This window comes from Bombus flavifrons, chromosome 5, assembly GCF_040668555.2.
Source record: "Bombus flavifrons isolate JBK064 chromosome 5, iyBomFlav1_principal, whole genome shotgun sequence".
NCBI lineage: Eukaryota > Metazoa > Arthropoda > Insecta > Hymenoptera > Apidae > Bombus > Bombus flavifrons.
In genome coordinates this window covers 14,274,187-14,296,225 of record NC_138446.1, presented here as the reverse complement: position 1 = coordinate 14,296,225, position 22,039 = coordinate 14,274,187, and the positions used below count along the sequence as shown (strand labels likewise).

At 35.7% G+C, this 22,039-nt stretch overlaps 3 protein-coding genes across 19 annotated transcripts in view; all 3 read right to left on the bottom strand.

The window, feature by feature from the left end:
* Positions 1-17: 17 nt before the first annotated feature.
* On the bottom strand, positions 18-1,256 carry LOC138180409 (RPA-interacting protein). 2 transcript variants are annotated; one of them, XM_069114265.1, is made up of 3 exons: positions 1,047-1,256; positions 677-908; positions 18-611 (listed from the first exon to the last, which is right to left on the bottom strand). In XM_069114265.1, the coding sequence occupies exons 1-3, from the start codon at positions 1,146-1,148 to the stop codon at positions 277-279; spliced, it is 669 nt and encodes a 222-aa protein (XP_068970366.1). In that variant the 5' UTR covers positions 1,149-1,256; the 3' UTR covers positions 18-276. The 2 variants fall into 2 exon arrangements, with proteins under 2 accessions (XP_068970366.1, XP_068970367.1); XM_069114266.1 differs by having other exon boundaries at positions 18-606; positions 804-908.
* A 366-nt stretch (positions 1,257-1,622) lies between these two features.
* rdgB (retinal degeneration B) overlaps positions 1,623-22,039 on the bottom strand; it is a 26,594-nt gene continuing 6,177 nt past the window's right edge. The window contains exons 1-22 of one of the 16 annotated variants that reach the window (XR_011173294.1): positions 15,991-17,184; positions 13,375-13,559; positions 12,885-13,221; positions 12,655-12,791; positions 12,446-12,563; positions 11,970-12,345; positions 11,704-11,873; positions 10,664-10,768; positions 10,401-10,586; positions 10,145-10,307; positions 9,652-10,041; positions 9,284-9,564; positions 9,061-9,213; positions 8,721-8,983; positions 8,550-8,658; positions 8,309-8,465; positions 8,089-8,238; positions 7,830-8,010; positions 7,474-7,748; positions 7,043-7,385; positions 6,249-6,465; positions 4,353-4,488 (exon numbers count right to left, since the gene is read on the bottom strand). Coding sequence is in view for 12 of the 16 variants with exons in the window: in XM_069114206.1 (XP_068970307.1) it covers positions 4,347-4,488; positions 7,474-7,748; positions 7,830-8,010; positions 8,089-8,238; positions 8,309-8,465; positions 8,550-8,658; positions 8,721-8,983; positions 9,061-9,213; positions 9,284-9,564; positions 9,652-10,041; positions 10,145-10,307; positions 10,401-10,586; positions 10,664-10,768; positions 11,704-11,873; positions 11,970-12,345; positions 12,446-12,563; positions 12,655-12,791; positions 12,885-13,221; positions 13,375-13,452 (3,771 nt within the window). In the remaining 4 variants the exon portion in view is untranslated. Of the gene's footprint in view, positions 7,386-7,473; positions 7,749-7,829; positions 8,011-8,088; positions 8,239-8,308; positions 8,466-8,549; positions 8,659-8,720; positions 8,984-9,060; positions 9,214-9,283; positions 9,565-9,651; positions 10,042-10,144; positions 10,308-10,400; positions 10,587-10,663; positions 10,769-11,349; positions 11,380-11,703; positions 11,874-11,969; positions 12,346-12,445; positions 12,564-12,654; positions 12,792-12,884; positions 13,222-13,374; positions 13,560-15,133; positions 15,288-15,713; positions 17,186-22,039 lie in introns of those variants that run through there. The other 15 variants (XM_069114212.1, XM_069114213.1, XR_011173292.1 and 12 more) reach the window with 15 other exon arrangements.
* LOC138180407 (uncharacterized) lies at positions 18,864-20,959 on the bottom strand. The gene is made up of 3 exons (XM_069114263.1): positions 20,368-20,959; positions 19,766-19,920; positions 18,864-19,355 (listed from the first exon to the last, which is right to left on the bottom strand). The coding sequence occupies exons 1-3, from the start codon at positions 20,957-20,959 to the stop codon at positions 19,221-19,223; spliced, it is 882 nt and encodes a 293-aa protein (XP_068970364.1). The 3' UTR covers positions 18,864-19,220.

The window sequence follows — 22,039 nt, the reverse complement described above, 5'->3', positions numbered from 1 at the left end:
TATGAGCTTAACATTAAATATTATTAATTTTTTATTCATGTTTTTTTTATTTCTAACATTTTATTTAAAAAGAAGCATTTTATTATCTAAATTTTTTCTGGATATTAGTCTGATATCCAGCATTAAGTTTCATTCAAATGTCCATCAAGTGTATTATGCATTAAGGGATTATTACTAACAACTTAAATTGGACATTGATTATATAAAAAAATATAGTTCTTTTCAGTGATTGTATTATTCTTGAAATCTTTTAATAATTAAAGAGGGAATCAAAACTTATATTATTGATGCCCATGTGGAACATTCGTCACAAACTAGATACAAGGATATCTTATTATTCTCAGACAGAGGAAAAAAGCTAGGTGTATTTTTACATTGCGCAGAATGGTTATTCACACAGTTATTAATACGATATCCTACTTCCTTTACACTGATACAATTATTCAATGCAAAATCACAAGATATACAAGTTACATTATTTTGTTTTTGTATTAAATTAGATCTCTGACATATAGGACAAATAACTTCTTTGTCTTGCTCATCTGCAGTGAGAGCTAATATTTCAATTTCTTCTTGTGTCATTTTTTCATATTCTTGTAATATCCACTGTTCTATAAATAACAGATAAACATTATAATTTGCTATATAGAGTAACAATTAAAGCTATTAATTTCACCTTCTTCACTGAGTATTTCATTTTCTAATTCTTCTTCTTGATTAAGCAATTCATTAAGAAATGATGTATTGTCAAAAAAAGCTGGACCAAGATCTCTAGTTACGAGATTATTAAATTCTTTACGCACGATTTCAGTCAACGTATCTTGTACATCTTTCGAATTACTTTCCAAACCAAATCTACGTTTATTAAATAATTGTCCACGTTTCTCTCTCATTCTTTCTCGACATCTCTAAAATTAAATTTTATCGCACTGATAAATTTTTGTTGAAATACGACACGATTGACAAAGCATTATATTGGATTACATATGAATTTTATTAATCTTAAATTTACAGAATTACAAATTCGAGAATATCAGATGGCTAACCTCTCGCAACACCTCTTGCAATTTCGGAGAACTGTGTCTAAGTTTATTAGCACTGTTCCTAATTTTTAATTTTATACTCATGGTTGGACTTCGATTCTCCATGTCTTTCTTATATAATTAAATACTATTTTATAGTAAAATTATACGAAAACAGATAATACAAAACAACACAGAGTAGATTGACGTTTACAAATATCGCTGTTACTTTGATCGAAGCATTCGAGTGCTACGCATGCGCAAATGAAAATTCTATTTAAATATAAATTTGAATTGCAGAATTAATTATTATCGGGATAAAACAAAAAAGAGTTAGAATGTTTTCATAGCTCCCAAAACGAGAGTTACTCGTTTCAACCAAAACAAAAAATTCTTCATAGCTTGGAAATTATTAATTTTTCGACCCATGTTTATTAGGATTTTTTTCATAATTTAGTAAGTACTATCTATCCTAAAAATTATAAACTCTTTTTTTCATCCTGTATATCCCTTGCAATTAAATGTTTATAACGTATTTATGTATATGTAAATGTTTAATTAATGCGAAAATTACATTACAGAGGAAATGAAGGTAGACAATTTTTAAACGACAATGATTGATAATTTATTGTAATATCCAATGACGAAAGTGGAATACAATTTTACCAGCCAGGCTTTCTATCCGAAATTGAAGTCATTTTCCACTGATATTAATTTAAAAAATCATGAGCCAACAGTATATGAAATAATTATTCCAATTAGAGTAAGGTCGCATAATATAAAACAATGACTCTCGATTAGTTATTACAATGTGTCATTTAAGTTATGCTAAAAAAAATATAATTCTTGTTACCAGTGACAATAATTCACCCATATAAGTAAAATATCATTTCGCAATCCTTATGCCTAAGAATATATATATATATATATATTTATGTATATCTTAAACATTTATGCATCGTATACATACATATAAAGGGTATTTCGCGAGTAACTTTACAAGTTAGTCTGACACGACTTATATTCTGTTTCTGAAAATAAATAACACTCTGAACATTCGTAAAACAATCTCAAAAATTTTGTCCGTATTGAACTAATAATGCAAAAAACGATCGAAATCTACGAATCTAGAATAAATCTATCTTCATAACACCTTTCTGTTACAACTTCTAACAATTCGTCGACAATCTAGAAAGTTATATATTTCTGAAACACCCTATATATACATATACACAGTTATATGTACATACGTATATATACATATACACGATCACTCTGTTACAGATGTACACTTGTACACCTATACGGTATATCCATATACAGAACTATATTCATATCTCTTTACAATAATATAAACAGTCGATACTTCGGTTGAAATATTAATTGATTTTCTCCAGTTGCGATGAATAGAGCACTGAATAATATACGTGAATTTCTTATTAATGTCAAGAATAGATCAATGGCAGATCTTCGACCAATTACATACTAATATTACTGAGACAATCAAGGAACAATGATGGCACAACAAAGAGTTTCATTAATTATTCTTCTATTGATCTAATCTTGTCAGATATCAAACCATTCGTTTAAAGAAAATTTTAAAAAAGTAGGATTCATTATCTAATATGAGATTCAACGAATCGACTTGTATCACTTTCATTTTAAGTATCATTGCTTGTATCGATCCACTGATTTTTCCACCAACGCAGATTAGTAATTAATTGCAACAGTAGATCAAGCGACGTAATATTTGGACTAGTTATCGATTACAAAATTAAATATTCTTCGACTGAAACCGGACACGATAATTAATTATCTAATTACAAATACTTAAGCGCACAATCTTTGAGAACATATTCGGTAACTGACGTCTACGATCTTCGTCATCGAGCTATGTCGTTCTCGTCGAAGAAACTATTATACTTTTATTATTATCTGGAGACGATACTTTCGTTGACGAAGCACGTAGCACTATTTGATAAATCAATATTTGCGTACAGCCTAAACATTTTTATCCATGAACATTTTACAGCGATACTTATTTATATACACTTTGACGTATTTACATATATCGCTGTCTACAACGACGTGGAACTATAGCAATTAAGAGGGAAGTGTCTTTGTACCAACGTTTATCGGAGGACATACTCTATTCGTACTCTCGATACTTTTCGATAGACAACATACAAAACGTGTTTGTGTTTTTTTATTTTTTCATGTTTTTTATGTTTGCTTTTTTAATAAATTTTGCAATCGATTGCAAAATATATTAAATGCATTTGCTTCCCTTCCGTTCTTACAAATCGATATGAATAGTTGAAAATAACATAGCACCGAAGGAACTTGGGCACAACATTACGCGTGTATTACTATATCTGGCAACTCTTGGCAATGATTAGAGTTTCTATAATAACAGGGTAATCTTACAAGCTAATTTACTCCTAACGGTTAGAGATACGATCAATGTCAGTTTTCTTCCGATAACAACGAAGAAGATTCAAGTAACAATTTCAACCAATCTTGATCTGTCTTCTGCTTTTTTTTCATTTTATACCTTACGAGTTACGATTAGAGCAATGATATTAGTTTCAACTAGGTAAAACATGATTGTATATACATATAATTCGCGGATACATTTCTGAGACTCGATCGAAGACCAACGAATAAGATTCGCGAAACAGCTTAAAATAAAACGATGGAAAGAAACGTTGAAAGAAGACAGCGCTTTTTTTTCTCTAGGAAACCGCTTTCCTCCGAAGTGAGGATCTACATTCTTTTAGGAACTAGACTCGATTCGTGTCTCTTCGAACTACGTTGTCAAAAATTTTGATCGTGCTCGATCGCATTTTGCAGAAGATGCCGGTGTCAGTTTCACATGGAAAGATTGCTAGAAAAAAACTCTAATAGTAAACCGGTAAAAAAATCAATCGCATCGCGTTTGAAAATGGTAAATGATACAATAACGATTAAAAGGGACAAAAAGACAAAGTCCTCGTACCTTCAAACCATATTTTTTCTCGATTAGAAAGTTCCTCCTTCGTACAGGATGTGGGGAAGTCTATACAGTTTGTATCGCGCTTTATACAACATAGATTCATCGTATCGAGTAGCGTTTTCAAAATTTACAATAGGTATACAGAGAGGATATAAAAAGGCGGAGTAACAAAGTAGAATTATCTTCTTTAGATTGTTGAGCACGTGTCGGTCGAAATATACGAGGACTTTCTCTCCGAACTATCCTCGTACAGTTTGACAGTTAAATGTAGATATACACATGTAGAACTAATGCCGGGTTTCGAAGAACGACCGGCAGCGTGCGAATCGTCAGAGTTTCTCTGGCGCCGTAGATCTGGTTGACGCAGTCTGCGATGAAATTGAAGGCCCAACGCTCGTTGATCGTTCCAATGGATATATCCCTTTACCTGGAGTTGGTTGCGATACTGCACGCTTCGCCAACCTAAAAGAGCTATCATTTGTTACTGATTAGTAAATGGTACATGATAAAATGTCGTAAAACAAATGTAAGATCTATATAGGCAATATGCCTAGGGTTAATTAATTTGAGGCGTTTATTTGGTACACTGATCAAATTTTCAGAATAAAAAATTGCAAAATTTGTCAAAAAAGAGAAAAAATTTACGTACATAACAGCAAAATTATTTTGATCAGCGTGATTCCTTCAATACCTTACGATATTAAAGAGAGATAAAAACACCATAAGTTAGAAATGGAATAAGCGTCAAACGAGTTCAGTTCGCTATAAGTTGCAGGGTTCATGAGTCATGCCTAAAGAGTCAACAGTTATTTTTTACTTATAAAAGTTCCTCAACGAGTCATGTTAAGTCACAATGTTAATTAAAGTTCTATAATATGATGTTTCTATTAACATTCTTCTCACCGATTCTACATAATTATATTCTCTTCTGTTCTTATTAAACGTTACTATTTATACGTATAGCTGGATTCGTTACCGTCTAAGAGACTACACTAATGTACGTATATAAAAGTGATGGTGAGAAATCTCTTGAACCGCAGCATAATCGCAAAAAACATACTGCACCGATTAGTCAAGATCGTCGATCATGGAAGCAGATGAGGACATGGATTAGCAGCGTAGTAGAGTTAGCGGTGTGTTTAGATATTCATACTGAAAGCGTGATATAAATGTAACAGTTCCATGAACAAGAAGCATTAGTGAGTGATCGAATGACGATGAGGACGAACAGCTATCCCGTCTGCAATGACAACGATGCAGATAGTGGATTAATCGCTCATTCCTTAAATGAACAAATAAATACACGTGTCTAAACGCATCATCCATTGTGGACATGATTCTTTGTATCAGTTGTAACGGTGTATTACCACCGTTTAACATTTAATTAACATTATAATGTTAATCATATTGTAATATAATAAATTATTACAAGTCGTTAGAAATATGCTTGAATAAGTATTCCACAATGGTAGTTATTTTAATACAGAGATGGTACAACAAAAAAGATTATGAAGTAGAAAGAATCAGTTCAGTTTAATCTTCTAAGGGGATTAGCAGGATTAAAACCGACTGGCTTCGAGCACGTAAAAAGTGGTATTAATCGTTGCAGGTTCTGCATATCCGCTCCATTTGCGAGGGTTAAATACACAGCTAAAAATGAGAATTGAATATATCATGTCATAAAGCATATTTAAGAAACATTTGTAAAACGCGTGACTCTCTATTTAGTAATACACCGTATGTCCGTGAGTTGTGGTATTTTTTTAAGACGGCATTCACATATAATAGTCGTGCATCGTGTCAGAGCTTTAGTTCTATCACATGTTCAATCGTGCTGTTCATCTCTTGTACAAGCAAGATTATAGCCTGATCAACCAGCAAATGGGAACACACGATACGTTCTAGAAGTATGGCATCAAAAATATAAATGCTACCAAAGATAATGCACTAAATTTGAAATTATTCGTATAATTCGCTAAGTTAAACAAATGGTTTAACTGTAAAACAATTTTCCAAATTTTAAATAGTGGATAAGAAATCTACAAAAATAAAGGATTACTTGAAAGTAATTTTGCTAGCGATTAAAATTAAATATAAATTTTTGTAAATATAGAGTATCTGCATAATTAATATTATAATTCGTGCGTCATCTGTGGTGGATCTAGCTTGATGTTCATTGTAACACAGACATTCACCTAACAAATTTCAAGCGGTAAGGGGCTCTAGTTTACCTTGGTCGCTAAAGTGAGATCAGACCATTTTCAGGAGTTAACGAAAAAACTTTTTAATTCTGTGTACATCTAGACACTCATAGTTGATTAACCACAAATTCTGGACATGTGTATGGTTGATAGATAAAACATTAAGTTTGAGCGTAGAATGGTGGCGGCTCTTGCCGAGAGTACGAGATATCAACTACGCCGCGTAACGTATCTTCATAACAGGTACCTGTAATTAAGAAACTGATAAGCTTTACACACCGTTCAAACCTTTTAACTAGCAGCTAAAACAGAAATCTTGGAGATGTATTAAAAGTTATAGGGACAAATTGTCCGTCGCTCCAACATTAAGAAACAAGAATTTTCGTTGCTCCAATAGGTACAAAGTACCATTATTAGTGATTTAAAGTTGGAATAAAATTCATCAAAAGATATATTCTTTCCCTTTGCAAATCCAAGACCAATATAATACAAGAAGAAGAAATACAAGTAAAAGGAAAATTAAAAGTGATAGATATTAGTGACGAAGTACTGTACAGAAGTGCAAGAACGGTTAAATTATTAATGTGAACTAGAAAAATATCTTTTGTGCTGAAATTAAGTTGAGAGCAAATCGCATATATGCAAAGCAGAGTATTTATGATGATTCCTGTACACAAACATACGATATAGACTAATGAATTCCTAATATTACTGATGATGAACAAAAGTGAAACCTTTAAAACTGTTTTTTGGTCTATATCGTTTGTTGAAACTCTCATGGATTATGCCGTATCAAGACTATTAAGATTATTCTATGTATGTACCTTGTTTTCGTAGTTACGATTGTTTTATAGGGAAATCTCTCGATATAAATTGGGGTTTTAGTAAACATTGATGGGTGCGACTTAAAAACGAAGATCGCACGCGTCATTGATCGCCTCTGAAACAACTACCTTTGCTTAAAATTTCATACTGATCACAGTATGTAGAGCTATAAAAATACAGCATTATCTATATACAGACGATAGAGTTCTTATTATTCTCCGAAATGCCTTACGCCCATTCTGCATTCTTCTCTCTAAGGGACAACATTTATACACTTCCACCATTCTGCAGCAACCAAAACATCTGAACGTCGAGGATAGCAAGGGTTGTAAGAATTATTACCTTAAAAATTCCCACATCACGGCGAAGTGTAAGCAATCGAACACAGTATTCACATCAAATTATTTCCATCACGGAATAGATAGCTTACCTTCTTCGTCGTAGAGAAGCATTTTGTCCGGGTAAACCGAACTGACCTCTTGGGATCACCATACGTGCATTACCCTGAGCAGGTCTCGAGCCTCCGTGCGCCTGTAGCATACTCAAATGAGCAGCATAACCATCATGAAGTATCGTTGCCAAGGAGTGGTACTTCTTTGATACTTTCCCAATGATGTATATTTGATTTTGTTTAAGGTTAATCGCGGTGTAAACACTGATATCCTTACTACTGCCGTATGCGTAATGAATTATTACACCGTGTTCCTGAATAGAAAAGAGTATCGTTTTAATATCGTTGCGAACAATATCGAATCATTCGAATATCGATTTCAAGTAGCTAATCACCTGTATGAGTTTATGTAAGTACGCAGCTTTATGACCAAGTGGATCTGTCGAAAGACCATCTGCAAAGGACACAAGACCATGAGGGAAGTTGTGTTGAGACAACCAGGAAACGACTTTCTGCTGTTGCATATCAGGTCTTGCAGTAATATATATGATTAAATATCCCAGTTCTTGCCAATGCCTAATCAAAACCATAATCATATTAACCATCGGGCCAAGAATTAGACGTACAAGCAGATGTATATGGCTTAAGATATACCTGACGACATCAACAGCTCCAGCTCTAACTTTCGGATCTTTCCCGCTAACGGACATACTCGCAGTAAACGAACCATCTATACTAAATACCACGCACTCTGTTTTTGGTGGAATCACAGCCAAGAAAAAGTCTACGGATGTATGATCACCCCTGAGAGCCAAAAATTATATTTTAGATATATTCTAATAAAATTTTTTTAATTATGGTTGACTAATATTACCTAACAATCATTTTAATTGGGTAAAGTCCATGTTCCAGTGCTTTATCATCGGGTATTTTATATGTTATTCTACCATTTTTATCAGTTATTTCAGTTGATAAATGCGTCCATTCTCCTGCTGGAGCATCTTTCATAATGTGAATGTCCACTTTCTCGCCTGTGAGGATTAATCATATTAGTTGAAATCACTTGAAAAACATGTATGTAATACTACCACGTATGCATGTTCTATTTGACATACCTGTTAAAGCAATAACGTCAATTGGACCGTACATAAATCTAGCAATCAGGATTTGTGGTGCTCCTTCTTTAACAATTACGTCATTTGCTCTATGATTGGCAGCGACATTCTGAAATAGCAAATGAAAAATCAAACATTCGTATTAATAATTCCTTCGTTATCTCAAATTACCTTAAGTTTAACAGAAGTACGTTTCTTATTCCATTTTTCTCTAGGTTGACCTGGACGGAAACAAGATAATTCTTTCTCCTCGTTTGTGAGTAATGACAAATCAAATCTGCCTAACTGTCGCAGGATAAATGCGATAACATCAAGTGACTCCCAATAGCTAGCGTGAAAAATTTGAGGTAAAGAGTTCGTGGGAAAGTTTGCTAAGCCCTCTGGGCAGTAGAGAGCATAATCTAATCTCTTCGTACCCCACCATTTTTGCGTTACTATAACAAATTGTCGCAAGTAAGCATAATATGTCAATATTCTTTATTATCGTTAATATGATTAATTCTTTACTTACAATTAGATACTACTTTTAAAGGAACATTTTCAACCACACCAGACATCGTACTGTGAATCGATATATCGGACAGCCGTCTTAAATGGGACATTGACATATTTGGGATATTCAATCCATCCGTAAACAATTGTGGATTCGTCTGGATAGCTTCCACTGAAAATATTCAACGATTTGTAATAATTATAAGCTACACAAAATTACATCTATGACGTATAATACATACACAAATGATAAGGCTGTCCGTTTCCTAATGGATACTTTTGATATCGAGCCACGTTCACGGGTGGAAGAAGAGAAAACCTTGCAGAAATCAATGGTTCTAATCTAGCGGCTACAGGTTCAGTAGGATGGAATAAATTATACACCTGATTCACCAACGGTCTTCTTATATTACTAGTTTTATCCGAGGAAATTTTTCTATACGCCAATACCAGAGCAAGTGGACTACCAAACATGAAAAATTCTCCTACTTCGAAATCCAATTTACAATGTGAGGGGGTATCACTAAAAAAATAACATATGTTAATTTCCCAATATCACAACATATGTATGTACATGTATATGGATACGAATTGAACTATAATTCTTCACCTTATACTAGAAGATTTCCTTCTAGGAGAAGGTGCAGTCAGGTGTTTGCCATCTTCGGCATTCGTGCTATTTTCAATGCCCTGATTATCCAAAATATTGTTCTCGCTATTATGTCTAGAGTGAGCTGATCTACACAAAGCGTCATATGTTAAAATCGCTCCTACTGAATCTCCAATAAGGCAAATTTGCCCCGTGAAACCTCGACCCTCGTCGCTTCTGATAAAGTCGTGATAAACTTGGTTTGCTCCAGCTATAACTCGTGATACGGTGTCCTGATATTCAGGGGTTGAACTAGCGAGCAAAGGTATAGCGCCGATAGGAATAGTATCGTGTGTCACTTGAGGAGCATCCATAGACGAGGGTGACACATCAAAACTATAAGGACTTAGGCTGAAATAACATGTGTCGAATAGATGGAGATTTTACAGAGAGATAAAGATAGTGATAACGCATAGATAAAAGTAAATTTCTAATCTAATCACGTCGCCTTTACCTCGATAAAATACCAAGACCTTCGGTACAAATAGGTGGGCAAGAAACAAACTTAATGGCCACGTGTCCAACCATACTGGGATAGTGTTGTCTCATGACAGACTCAAAGGCTCCTTTGAAAGTTGTAATGTCCGATTTTTTCGCCGTCAAGTCAACGTTGGCATCTAAAAGATATTCTTTTGTGAGTAGTGATTCACAATTAGTGGTTCGCTTTTATGAATTAGTGATGAATTTAAGCGATTATTTATGGCATTTACCTAGTACACTGCCAGCATGCATCACAATAAGAAGGACAGTAGTTTTGCATGGTTGATGAGTTGGCGAATGTTGAGGTGAAGCCGGATACGAGGCATCGATGCTGGCTGACGTAGAGATTTGTAACCTTTTACTGCTACGTTCACTAGCCATACGTTGCAGGTACGAAGGTGAAAATATCGTGTCGTCTATAAATAAATATCGAAATAAATTTTAGTAATAACCAGGAAAAGGATAAGCATTTAGATTATCAATCATTATTTACCTTCTTTGTTTACCATGGTAGGCGAAGTGAACGTATTGTCCTCCTCTTCTGCTAGAAGATCCAAAGAACTCCATTTAGATAATGAAGTGCTATCTCCAAAGCCCTCTGTATAATCAGAAATTTTAACATTGCTTATGCATCGTGCCTTTTTAAGCATCTCTGACTCGTGTTAAGGCAGGAATAGAATATTATTAATCAGGGGTGTTTCCCTTTTTCGGATTAAGCGTCACAAGGTACAAAGCGGTAGTAGAAATATATTAGAAATATGAAGGTATTATTATTTATTTTATTTAATACAATCATTTCACAATGATATTCATTGTTAACATTTGAAAAAGTTTAACAATAAAAAAGCATTTATTTTTGTTATCTACATGGCCATGCTGTTTCATGCTGTGATAAACTGCTTCTTGAGAACCTCCATGCTCGATGTTATGTATGACGATCTGTATGTTATGTAATTAGTCAGAGTTTCTTGTAAGTGTAAATCTCCGTAAGCAACAAGTACATCTTGTTTTGGTCTACAAAGGCATGAATGCAATTACGCAATGTTCCTAAACTTATGTCGAGAGTACTAACACTAGTATCAATGTTGCGATCTTTTATCCGATCATTTATTACGTTTCCGAAAAAACATATTCGAATGTCTGTAGTTCTAAGAATTCAACACTATCTACGTGTCCTACCTTCGCGTATAATAGGTATAATGAACCCAGCTGCAGTGTGGAATGCGACATAAAAGAACAGAGAGGGTACACATATAAAAAAACAGAAAATGTTATTACCAATCATCATGCTGTATTTTCTACTTTGCAAAATGCGAATTTCTACCAGACACACTCCTATTTATTTTTAACAAATTTCTTATTTGTTTATTTAATCTGTTTTTAACAAAAGAAAACATACAAAAACAGTGTCTAAAGAAATTCGCCAAAGCGTCTGTTTCATGGTTTAGTTATTAGCCAAATGATAGTATTACGAATATGTAAATTTTTAGAAAGATTATTTACATGCTGCATGAAAAGAAGTCGATCTTTTACCTTGACAGTCAAAAAACTCATCTTCGCTACCAGATTCGGATTCTCTTACGATACTTTCCATGCGCCAATTCGCTATCTGCATATCGAAACTTTTGTTCGAACACGGCGAACTTATCTTGTTTTTCTTCCATCCCTTTTTAGCATCTGCTTTCTCTTCAGTAGGAGCATTTCTGGAACAAATTTCATCGCATTAAATAAACTGTAAACGAAAGTAGGAAAGTTATACACATAAATAAACTAGTTCCTGATTTTACTTCTATTTTTACCTAAGGTCGGGTACTTCGGTCGGTGAATCTTCGGGGCTAACGTCACCCTCTGAACTACCAGCTGTGTTAGGTATATCGGTCGATTTTCTGGCACTTGGGGGACTTTGAAGATCTTCGTTTTTCTCGATGCTCCCAAGCGTGGCAGCCAATGTCGTAGCAACGTTCGACTCTTGAGGAGTCATTGTCGTGTTTGAAACAGCCCTGTCTTGATTGTCGTTTGTTGCTTCCCCATCGCCTTCTGCATTAGCCATTCTCTTCTGCAACGCCAATTGCGTTTGTCGTTCGATTTTCCGAATATCTTCCATGGTCAAACCATTCCATTCGTCTTGCCAGGCCCAGGCTTGTCTGTGAGCTCTAACCATCGTTTTTCTCAAGGCTGAAATCGTTTCATCGTTACATCTCACGGTATATAGAATTTTAGAAGTTGGACATTAAGAAATAAACAGAGAAAGGTTGTGCTCATATACGATACTGACCTACATCGTGTATGAACTTTTCTAATTTTGTTTGCACACCCCAATATCGGAACTCTACACGGCATAATTTGTACGCGCACATTAAAGACTTTCCGGATGGAGTCGGTTGTTGTTTCCCCTAAACGACACGACAGTTTTAATGCATCAGTATTGATCGCTTTAAGCAAAAATTAGTGAAAAGAAACAGATACGGGAAGATAGATCTGTACTTTTACGTCAGCCCAGTATTCCTCTAGCCATGATTCCGTGAGAGGTCCTCGACCGGTCTTTTGGGACACGTATAATTTAGGATCCTCGTCTTTCACGTAATCACCCGTGTATTGATCTTTTACGATATCAATTACGTCTGAAATTTAATCATGTAATCGATGGATCTCGATATCTTAATAGAAAATGACTTGACCTGCCTTCTTGAAACTTCATAGAAATAAATACATACCTACGATTCTATTTCTCAAATCGCTACCACTTAGCTTGAAGACATTTTCTTGGTAACCATTGTCGGGAAAATAGTATGTTTCTATTTCGATAGAAAACTTTTCAACGAAGGGGCAAGTGTAACGGGTCTTCGTATAGGGGTAAGCATTCCATGCTTCTTCTTTGGCGATCAACGCGGATCTGGGCAGCAAACTTTTGAACCATTCTGGAAGATGACTACCCACGTGATAAATCTTATGGGTATATTGTCCGTTTCCACCTGGACCATCGCTATAAGGCTCGTTCTCTATAATCTCTACACCGCTGCCTGCTCCTTGACTTTCTTCTCTAGATTTTTTCTATAAGAAATACATTGCAAAAATAAACCTAACGTTTATTGTTCACTCTTTAATTGCCTCCAGTTCCTATAGGAATCTACAGGAGATATGGGAAATAAGGAGTGACGAAGGGTTAATTGTAACGCAATATATTGCAATGTAATGTTAAATTACCGCTATCATGTAAAGCTGAGCAATTCTATACTCCTCGACGGTGAGAGGCAGCGGTATTCGATATTCTTTTATCAACATCTTGCCGCTTTTGTTTATCCTCGATCCACTCTCACGAAAGACAGAGATCGTTCGAAGACTGTTGCTTCCTCTTTATCTCTCAACCTCATGATATCATCGGCGCAAATCTTAAAAATAAAAGAAATAAAGAAAAGAAACGTTAAGCGTTATATCGAACGTTGTGTTCTATTTTCGTTCAGGACGTTGCAAAAAGAAGTTCATCGTAATCGAGATATCCCTTGAGAGCGGCGATCAATATTTCTCGATACGCCTTCCAGCAGGTCCAACAGATCAACTTTTATCAGCGTAAACGGTTCGGATATCGTGATCAACTCGTGTTACTTTTTATCTATCGTCATCGATCTATCAGTTACACCTGGCCGAAGAACGAGCAACATAGGTGAAACGCGTAAATTCAATCGTATATTCCGTGGAGCATTAGAAATAGAGACCTTCGCGAACATCGACTGCTTGTTTTTCTCGGTCTATAATTGAAGCACGTCAAATGCTGAATCGTTGTGTTTGCACGCCGCGTTTTCACGCAAATCTGCTCTAGGTCACAGAGTATTTAATAGTGATTAATAATCATTAGACCGCGGATATTCATGCAAATTCATATCTTTATAAATACAATTAAAATATGGAATCCAAGTAGATAATCATCTTACTTATGAAATACTATACTGAATACTATATTCTATGTTTATTTGTATATTTCTGCATACTCAATACTATTTTGCATCTTCAAATTTTCCATAACTGCATAGAAATTGACACATTAATAATAATCACCGAACGTTATAAATATGTGTCACCGATATCGATACTGATTGTACCTCTTTAAATGGTTAGCTACTGCAACCTCTTTGGAAAGTGTGTACCTAAAATATGTCGCAAAAAGTAAGCGACGACGAGTATACTCGTCAAACACAGAGCATGTGTGGCTGTTATAATGTAGAATTAAGTTGTAATGAAATGACTGTTTTATTTTTTTAAAATAACACAAAATATTACCATTTCTTCAAGACTAGTATACTCGTCAAAAACTGCTAACTGGTTAAAATGATTGTAGATATAACTTTTCACAAAAGTGAAGAGTATAGTGACTATAGTAATTTATTTAGCGTTTATTTATAAAATAGAACAAAAATTAGATATAATATAGTGATCTTTGACTTTAATGGCTTATTGTAGACGCAATTGTAGACGATTTATGAATAGTGTACGTTATCGAATAATTCTGATTTACTGAAAAGGTACGTATATCTTGAGACAATGGAGGGACAATAAACAAAATGTCGCGTAAAACGTTTATTTATACTCACCTGTACTGTAGTACTCAAACGTATCCTAAATTAAACTTTTTAGCGGGAAAAAATCATACTACTATTCTGTGAAAATCGTACTGATAAGAAATGATCGTTCGTCGTGATCTATATTTCAAACATTACATAATTATATACAAACGTTGAAACAACACAAGTCATAAATTAAACGTGATAAATCTAAGAGTGAAATTTCTTACTTGAAAAATAAAGCGTAATATACAGCGTTGAATCTCTAAAGTTGCAGGCATATCGGATAAAGTGCCAATAATAGGATTATAAATACCTACTTATTTCTAATTTTACCGCTAACACAGAACGTTACTTCCTTTGATTAATATCTCATTCGGAATACAATAATCCAATGTAATTGGTACCTTAGCATCGTTTGAGAATAGTTTCATTCTCGATAGTTCGTTGTAATACCCGCGATCTTGCGACCATGATTGGACACGATAACCTGTCAGTTACGACCAATCGTTTTCAACGGGCTCAGCTGACAGATCCTTAACAGTTGACAGTACTCAACAGCTTGAGGGAGCGCGTAAACACGTATGAAATTCGATGTTGCATCGACGTACAGTAAAGTGCCTTGCTAACAGACCATAAGTCGAAACCAAGTTGATAAGTTGTCTAACTACAAAGAAACAATTTTCTCTAAATATAAAATGAATATAAAAATAGAAAGTAAGATATCAACAAATTCTGAAGACGCTAGTCTTTTTCTATATACATACAAATTTCATAGCTTGAGAAAGAATACTTGAAATAAATGAGAATAACGACAGTCAGTTAATAAAACAGAGTTCTGGTCAGTTAACGAGACATTACTGTACTTACGGGCAAAAGGTTTCCTTAACCTTGAATAACGTGAAAATAGGGCAAATATGTAAGCGAAACGAAACGATATCGCTGGACTCGCTCTCTCTTACTAGTGCACGGTATGTAGGTACATACTTTTCGCGCCACACCTTCCGGACCAGATGATAAATCGCGGAAAGCTGCGATATCCGCGGCACGATACAGCTTGATCGACTGAAGACCGGCAACCGACTGAGTCGATAACGCTGCTAATGAAGCAGATACTTGTCCCGAATGATATTATTGTTATTCAACCTTAAAATTCCACCCAGGTAAAACGTATCTCCACCTCCCTTATAAAATATATATTTACGAATTCATTTTCGCCCGGACAGTTCACTGTCACATAATTTAAATTCCAGACGAAGCTCACCTAAGAGACACGAGAGGCATAGTACATAATACACGCGTGCAAATGAGCACTTGTTTCTTCTAACAAGTAACATAGAAGACGTACATTTCACGAAATGAATACAGGACGTAGATAGATTTGTTTCAGCAAAATCGTTAAGTACATACACTGAAAAAAGATTAAGGAGATTGAGGATTTATCCAAGGATCGTATAGGATAAACGCGAGCCGAAACTGTGACGATGTTACATGGGCAACGCGCGGCTACTGACTGACGGAGAGGAGGTCGCTCCGATTGGCGGGCCCCAATGGCACGCGCGACTTCTCGAACCCGCGAAATCGAGCTCGGCCAATCAGAGCGCCTTTTACCGCCTCCGTGACCCGGTGATCCGGACGCAGTGCTGTAAAATAAAGGCGCGTGCCAGCCAGTTTTCCTTGAGTCCACGTAAAACTTCTTAATAATTCATCCTGAAAATTATTCAAGTAACTGTCAATTTAATATCTTATTTATTCTACACATGTATACCTATACAATCTTATGTAACGATTTAATAAAATAAATTAAGTATCTAAAAAGAATAATAATGTCTTTGCATTTACATGCAAGAAGAAGAGATGGAAAGATATGTAATCAATCGAGGCACATTTTTTCAGATTAATGATAAACGGGATATACAAAAAATGGTTCGATTCAATCGGTAGAAGATTTTAAACGATATCTTATTCTTTAATAATAGCTGATTTGAAATGCAAATTTCTGAATCCGTCACTGGCAGGACAGCCGCCGTTAGCCGCCTCCGCCACCTCCCTAGCCTATTGATCGACCCCCGAGCAAGCAAGGAAACGCAAAACCAGATGCGCCATAACACCAGCAGGCTCCCATGAAAGCGATACCGATACGTTCGTCGACAGGATTGCACGCGTATCGTCTAGGATCGAATCATGGGACACCATACCCCGATCCCCTGCCAGCATCAGAAACGACGTAGTACAACGGCGATCCTTACAGAGAGGAAACGTGCCACTTGTCGGGATAAGAATCTTTCTTTTTCCTTTCGCTCTGTAAATAGTTGAAGTCAAAAGCCCCTCTCTATTCACCGAAAAGGTGAACCAGACAGGGCTTGTTTATTCTTGTGCGACACCTCTTACAAATGCCCTTTTCCGAGAACTATGCTTTTTATAGAGCGAAGAAAGGGAGCTCGTTAACGGAGAACATTGCTGGCAGGGAGCGGATATAAAAATAACAAATAAATGCTGATTAGAGATTGCCGATAATAATCATCTGTCGATATTAAAAAGTAAACGAGTAACAGATAATTGTAGTTAATCGAAGTAGATTAGTTTGTCCGTGAATAAAGTACACTGATAAAAAGAATAAAAAGTAGCAGACAAAGAAGAACAGAACAAGGTTAAATATCAACATAGAATGTTGATTAGAGTAGTCTACGCTATCTAAAAATTTACGATAATTAATGTGAGATTGCGTCAATATGCCAAATAAGTTATATGTTTTAATACGCAATAGAAATATTATATACGTATTTACATTGAAATTCATGGAGACTAACTAGAGATGCGCCGTCCGTTGACCGTTCCTGAGCGTGACTGATGAAGGAAACTGACCTTTGATATTAGTCGGGAACTAGCCGAATAAAACGAATGTTATCGGGTGAACGCGCGTTATGCCGACGAATTCGGCCTATTCACAAAAGATGAAAGGGAAAGAATAAAATTCGCCTGTCAAAAGAATAGAGATTATGGAAGGTTAGTGACGCGTTTTCCCTGTGGGTTGGCATAAAAGCGAGGCGGATCGCTCGATGGACGGTAAAAACCATTTCTTTTGTACAGCGAGCGATATACATGTAAGAGACGTTTTATGAATAGGCAAGCACGATTTAATTCTTCTGCAAGTTTTAAATGCCGAGGGAAAAAATTTGTTCAGATCGGTGTTCATCGCAACGTCTAAAACGTTTCAATGGATCAGGCGATCCAGTCAGGATAAAGACGATATTATTTAACTGCCTTTTGAAAGTTCATCCGAAGAATCTAGACACAACGAAGAATTTCGTTATGAATATGTATGATCTTTTGAGTAAAATTCTGCTAAAAGATCAAATCAAAATTGACCTAGACGCGTCCTTGATAGTCTGGCCTCTGGTTTTTTCCATGAAATTTTAAAGACCCCTCCAACCTATTTTAACCTTCTCCTTGGTCGGCACACGTATTCACTAATTAAAAGAGGACACTTTTATTCTTTCATTTAAAAGTTTACGTGACAGATTTGGAGCTTTCCTTAGGAGATATATTTAAATTCTTCTGAAGATATTTCCTTTAAAATTTGCGGTTTACTTGAAGAAAATACTAGGCACTAAGTAAGTAAACGAAGCATTAAAGTTTCTGCCAGTTTAACGTTATTCTTTGTAAGTTAGATTATAAATGGAGCACGGTACATAGTATCCGTGTTCCAGTCTCAGATGATCAGGATACACACCAAGTGACGTCAAAACATGTTGAACGAATCTGTTAGAATGATATGCACATGTATACTGTGACGTAAGTAAAAGATTCCTCCGGGCAATGGAAGGAGGGGAAGAATGTGTTTAAAGAGACTCGTCCGTCCAACGTTGACCTTCCGTCCGAAGATCCACGTGTTCCACTCGGTGGCTAGGAAAGAAACGCGACTTTGCGGCTGTTTTATACAGTACAAATATCTGCAACTCTTCTTGAGATCGTCATTAAAGAGACGAGAAGCGGTATTAGAAAACGAGCAAGTACGTGGCGTTATGTCCTTAGCACACTGAAATGGTCCAATCGAGTTTCTGACCTTTTTTGATTGCTCTTGAGAAGTTTATAGAGAATAGTCTATGAATTGATTGAAATAAAATTTTCAGAAGGTTTTAATTATTGTGGAATATAATATCTTTAATTTTTAGAATGGCAGCGGTACATGATATTAAACTGGGAAACAAAGCCACGAGGATCGAATGCAGTCAGCCAGTAATAATCGCTGCATTATTTTCATTGGTTCACCGGATAAAGCGCATCCGGCCCTTGAATACCGCGTGCGGTCTGGAATATCATACCGAGTAACTTTTAAAAGGAAACATATAGAAAATGTATGAAACATATATGACTCAATTGAAAAATTGTAATGTAATTTTCAAGGCTTTTCTTAATCCTTCTAATGCATTACGGAATATTGAAATATTCACAACGCGAGAATGAGACAATCTTATTTTCATCCTTCTTCGTTTATCGTTTCCTTAACCCTGCGGTTTGGCTTGGCGTCACAGCGTTTGGATCTTCTACCTCGTAACCATGCGGAGATATTGGATTTCTCACGGGATTATGGAACAAGGTGTGTTCCCCGTCGCCCCATGGAAAAGGCTATAGAAGGGAAATATTTATAAGTCACTTACAGGGATAAGGCTTGAAAGGTCTCAGCTTGTGAAATCGGTCACATCGGCAAGAAAGAAAAAAAGATAATGAAGGGAAAAGTATCAAATTTCCGTGGTGAAGGCAAACGATTCGTAAGACTTCATTAATCGATTACGGAGAATACCGCACAAATGGATTACCTTCCAGAGATGTACGAGGCAGAGAGCTTTGTTAGACCGAAGAATCAGTATAAAGCTTAGATGTTACGCAAAAGTACGCGTGCATTATCGATTAATAAAGATATTAAGATCGAATTTGTATGATATTTAACCTAAAGTTAAAGTTTCTCAATTCGTTATTTAAAAGAATATGACAATCGTGAAAAAAGGCATAAAATTCATATGTAAAAAAACAGGTACCTTAGTTATTCGCCTCATATAAGGAACATCAATGAACACAGGCCTCGGTTGTTTATCCGATTCTTCCACCTTAGTGTAAACGTAACACGATATACCTATTAACACGATCGCACCAATGGCAGTCACCAGTTGCAAAAGTTTCTCTTCATAGGCCACTGTACTTGCAAAGCCACAAGTTATGTTGTTAAGTAACGTACATACAACGAAGCTGATAAAGTTTTTCGCGCATCGCTGAACAGCAAAGATGAAAATTCAGCTGCTAGCTAAAGTGAGTCAACTTTTAATAATTTTTATATACGTATATACTTTAAGATAACATCATAATACAGGTGTTACACAATATGTATATCGTGGAATAGATAAAAAAAAGCTGTTGTCTCAAGAATGACATGACAGTTAGTATTCGGAATTAACTTAATCGTTGATTAAAAACGATAATGTACGACGCATTCTTCTCGATATCTTTATCTTTTTGACCTATAAAACAATGACAATCTGAAAATATTTCGAATTCAAAGTCAATTTCCTATTTCTCAATCATTTTTCTCTCTTTCCTCTAACTGTAAGTAAAAAATTTTGTTTCTAGGAGTTTAAAACTTTACCTGTAGAACAGTAATCTTTTACGTCCGGACAAGGGAATGGTGAGTGCTCTTCGCAATCATTCTCAACTGGTAGTTGACATTTTCTCGAAGATTTTGGACATTCTTCCGTATCTTCGTCAAACTTTGAATAGCAATCCTTAGAAACATCTTTGATTGTTGTCCCATCGCAATCATCCGATTTCAATGTTTTATCGCAAGGAGGTTCTTTGGAGGAGGAATAGTTACGAAAACTCATGGAACAAAATATTGCTACGGATAGATCTCTCGATCTCCATAAATTTTTACATGCAGACTTCTGATAAGATGGATTTTCCGTGAAAGAATGGAACTTTAACATCGAATTCGACAACTTCTGCATGGATGAACTATGGTATTCCGCCGAAGGACAAAATTCCTTGGAGAACTTCCAAGAGTGGTAGATTGGCGCCAAAGGGAACTGCGAAAAGATCGACGATCCACTGTCGAGCAAGAAACCTCTTCTCTCAATGTACGTCTTCATTTCACAGCGATATTCACGACTGCTCATATACCTGTTTCTTTCTGAAACGAACTTTAACTGGAGAACGTCGGAGTTATAAAACTTCTCTTTCATACGAAAACCGTGAATATTTTCGATTTCCGAAAACGGTTGCAATACACAAAATGTCGACTTCTGTTACGTTAAAATAGAAACCTCGCTATTTATGCTAACGAATTACGCGAGATCCTGCAACACAGTCAGAACCGTAAAACTTTTTGCAGTCTTGCTATGTATGAATTTTAAACAGACAGTTTTGGTAACTTCCTCGAGAAAGAGATAATTTCTTGTGTAGACAATTATTCAAACGGTGAACGTGTTGCATTTTCATGACAGAAATTATACGAAATCCTTTTTGTCATACAGAACATTTAGTTCTTTGAATGGAACACGGATAGTAGTTGTTGCACAGAATATCGCCGCAGCTTTAGACAAGACCATTTGCCAACAGGCATCTCACACGTTACAAACCGATAATGACAAAGTTCAAACGAAATACGCCCAGAAACCCTTTTATTAGAATCTTTAAAAGGAAATTAAATCTCATGTATCGTTGCCATGTCGATAGCACGATCGTTCTATTGTAATGTCTATCTAATAACGAGTCGCTTATATCTCGTAAAAAAAAGAGAATTTTATACCTCCATTTATCGCGAGCAATTTTCCATTCGACGATTCGTATCTTGAAATATCATTGAGCCAACCTTTACTGCTGTGCCAACGATACCCTGTGCTCCAATTTCTTTTTTTCTCGTCCAAGAAACCGGTTACATTTACGCTCGTTGAAAATACCATTCCAATATCCGATTTGATTAACGTGGAACGCGTTGTTCCGTTGACAGACGCCAATGACAGGATCTTTAACCTACGCAAAAGTGAGAACATCGCGATACCGTGCCTTATTGCTGTTTTATGATCTATCCGTGCTTTTTGGATAGAAGATCACGATTTGGACACATTTTTCAGGAAAAAAAATACTTATGCCTGGCCATACGAAAACGTAACTTTTTAGTCTCAATTGCATATACGGACTCTTTTGTCATATGAACTCATCCTCCTTTGTTCCTTCGAGCGTATTTTCACGTGTGTCAGTATTTAAAGAATTCGATACATTTGATATATCTATTACAAGTTCCTTCAATTAGTTGGAAAGCT

Excerpts from the sequence above, each read along its gene's own strand:
- LOC138180409 (XM_069114265.1), bottom strand. The coding sequence starts at position 1,148 with ATGGAGAATCGAAGTCCAACCATGAGTATAAAATTAAAAATTAGGAAC. Across the intron at positions 909-1,046 it reads TGCAAGAGGTGTTGCGAGAG|AGATGTCGAGAAAGAATGAG; the intron begins GTTAGCCATCTG and ends ATTTAATTTTAG. Across the intron at positions 612-676 it reads TGAAATACTCAGTGAAGAAG|AACAGTGGATATTACAAGAA; the intron begins GTGAAATTAATA and ends TGTTATTTATAG.
- LOC138180407 (XM_069114263.1), bottom strand. The coding sequence starts at position 20,959 with ATGAAAGAGAAGTTTTATAACTCCGACGTTCTCCAGTTAAAGTTCGTT. Across the intron at positions 19,921-20,367 it reads AAAAGATTACTGTTCTACAG|TGGCCTATGAAGAGAAACTT; the intron begins GTAAAGTTTTAA and ends TTGCAAGTACAG. Across the intron at positions 19,356-19,765 it reads ATATGAGGCGAATAACTAAG|CCTTTTCCATGGGGCGACGG; the intron begins GTACCTGTTTTT and ends TCCCTTCTATAG.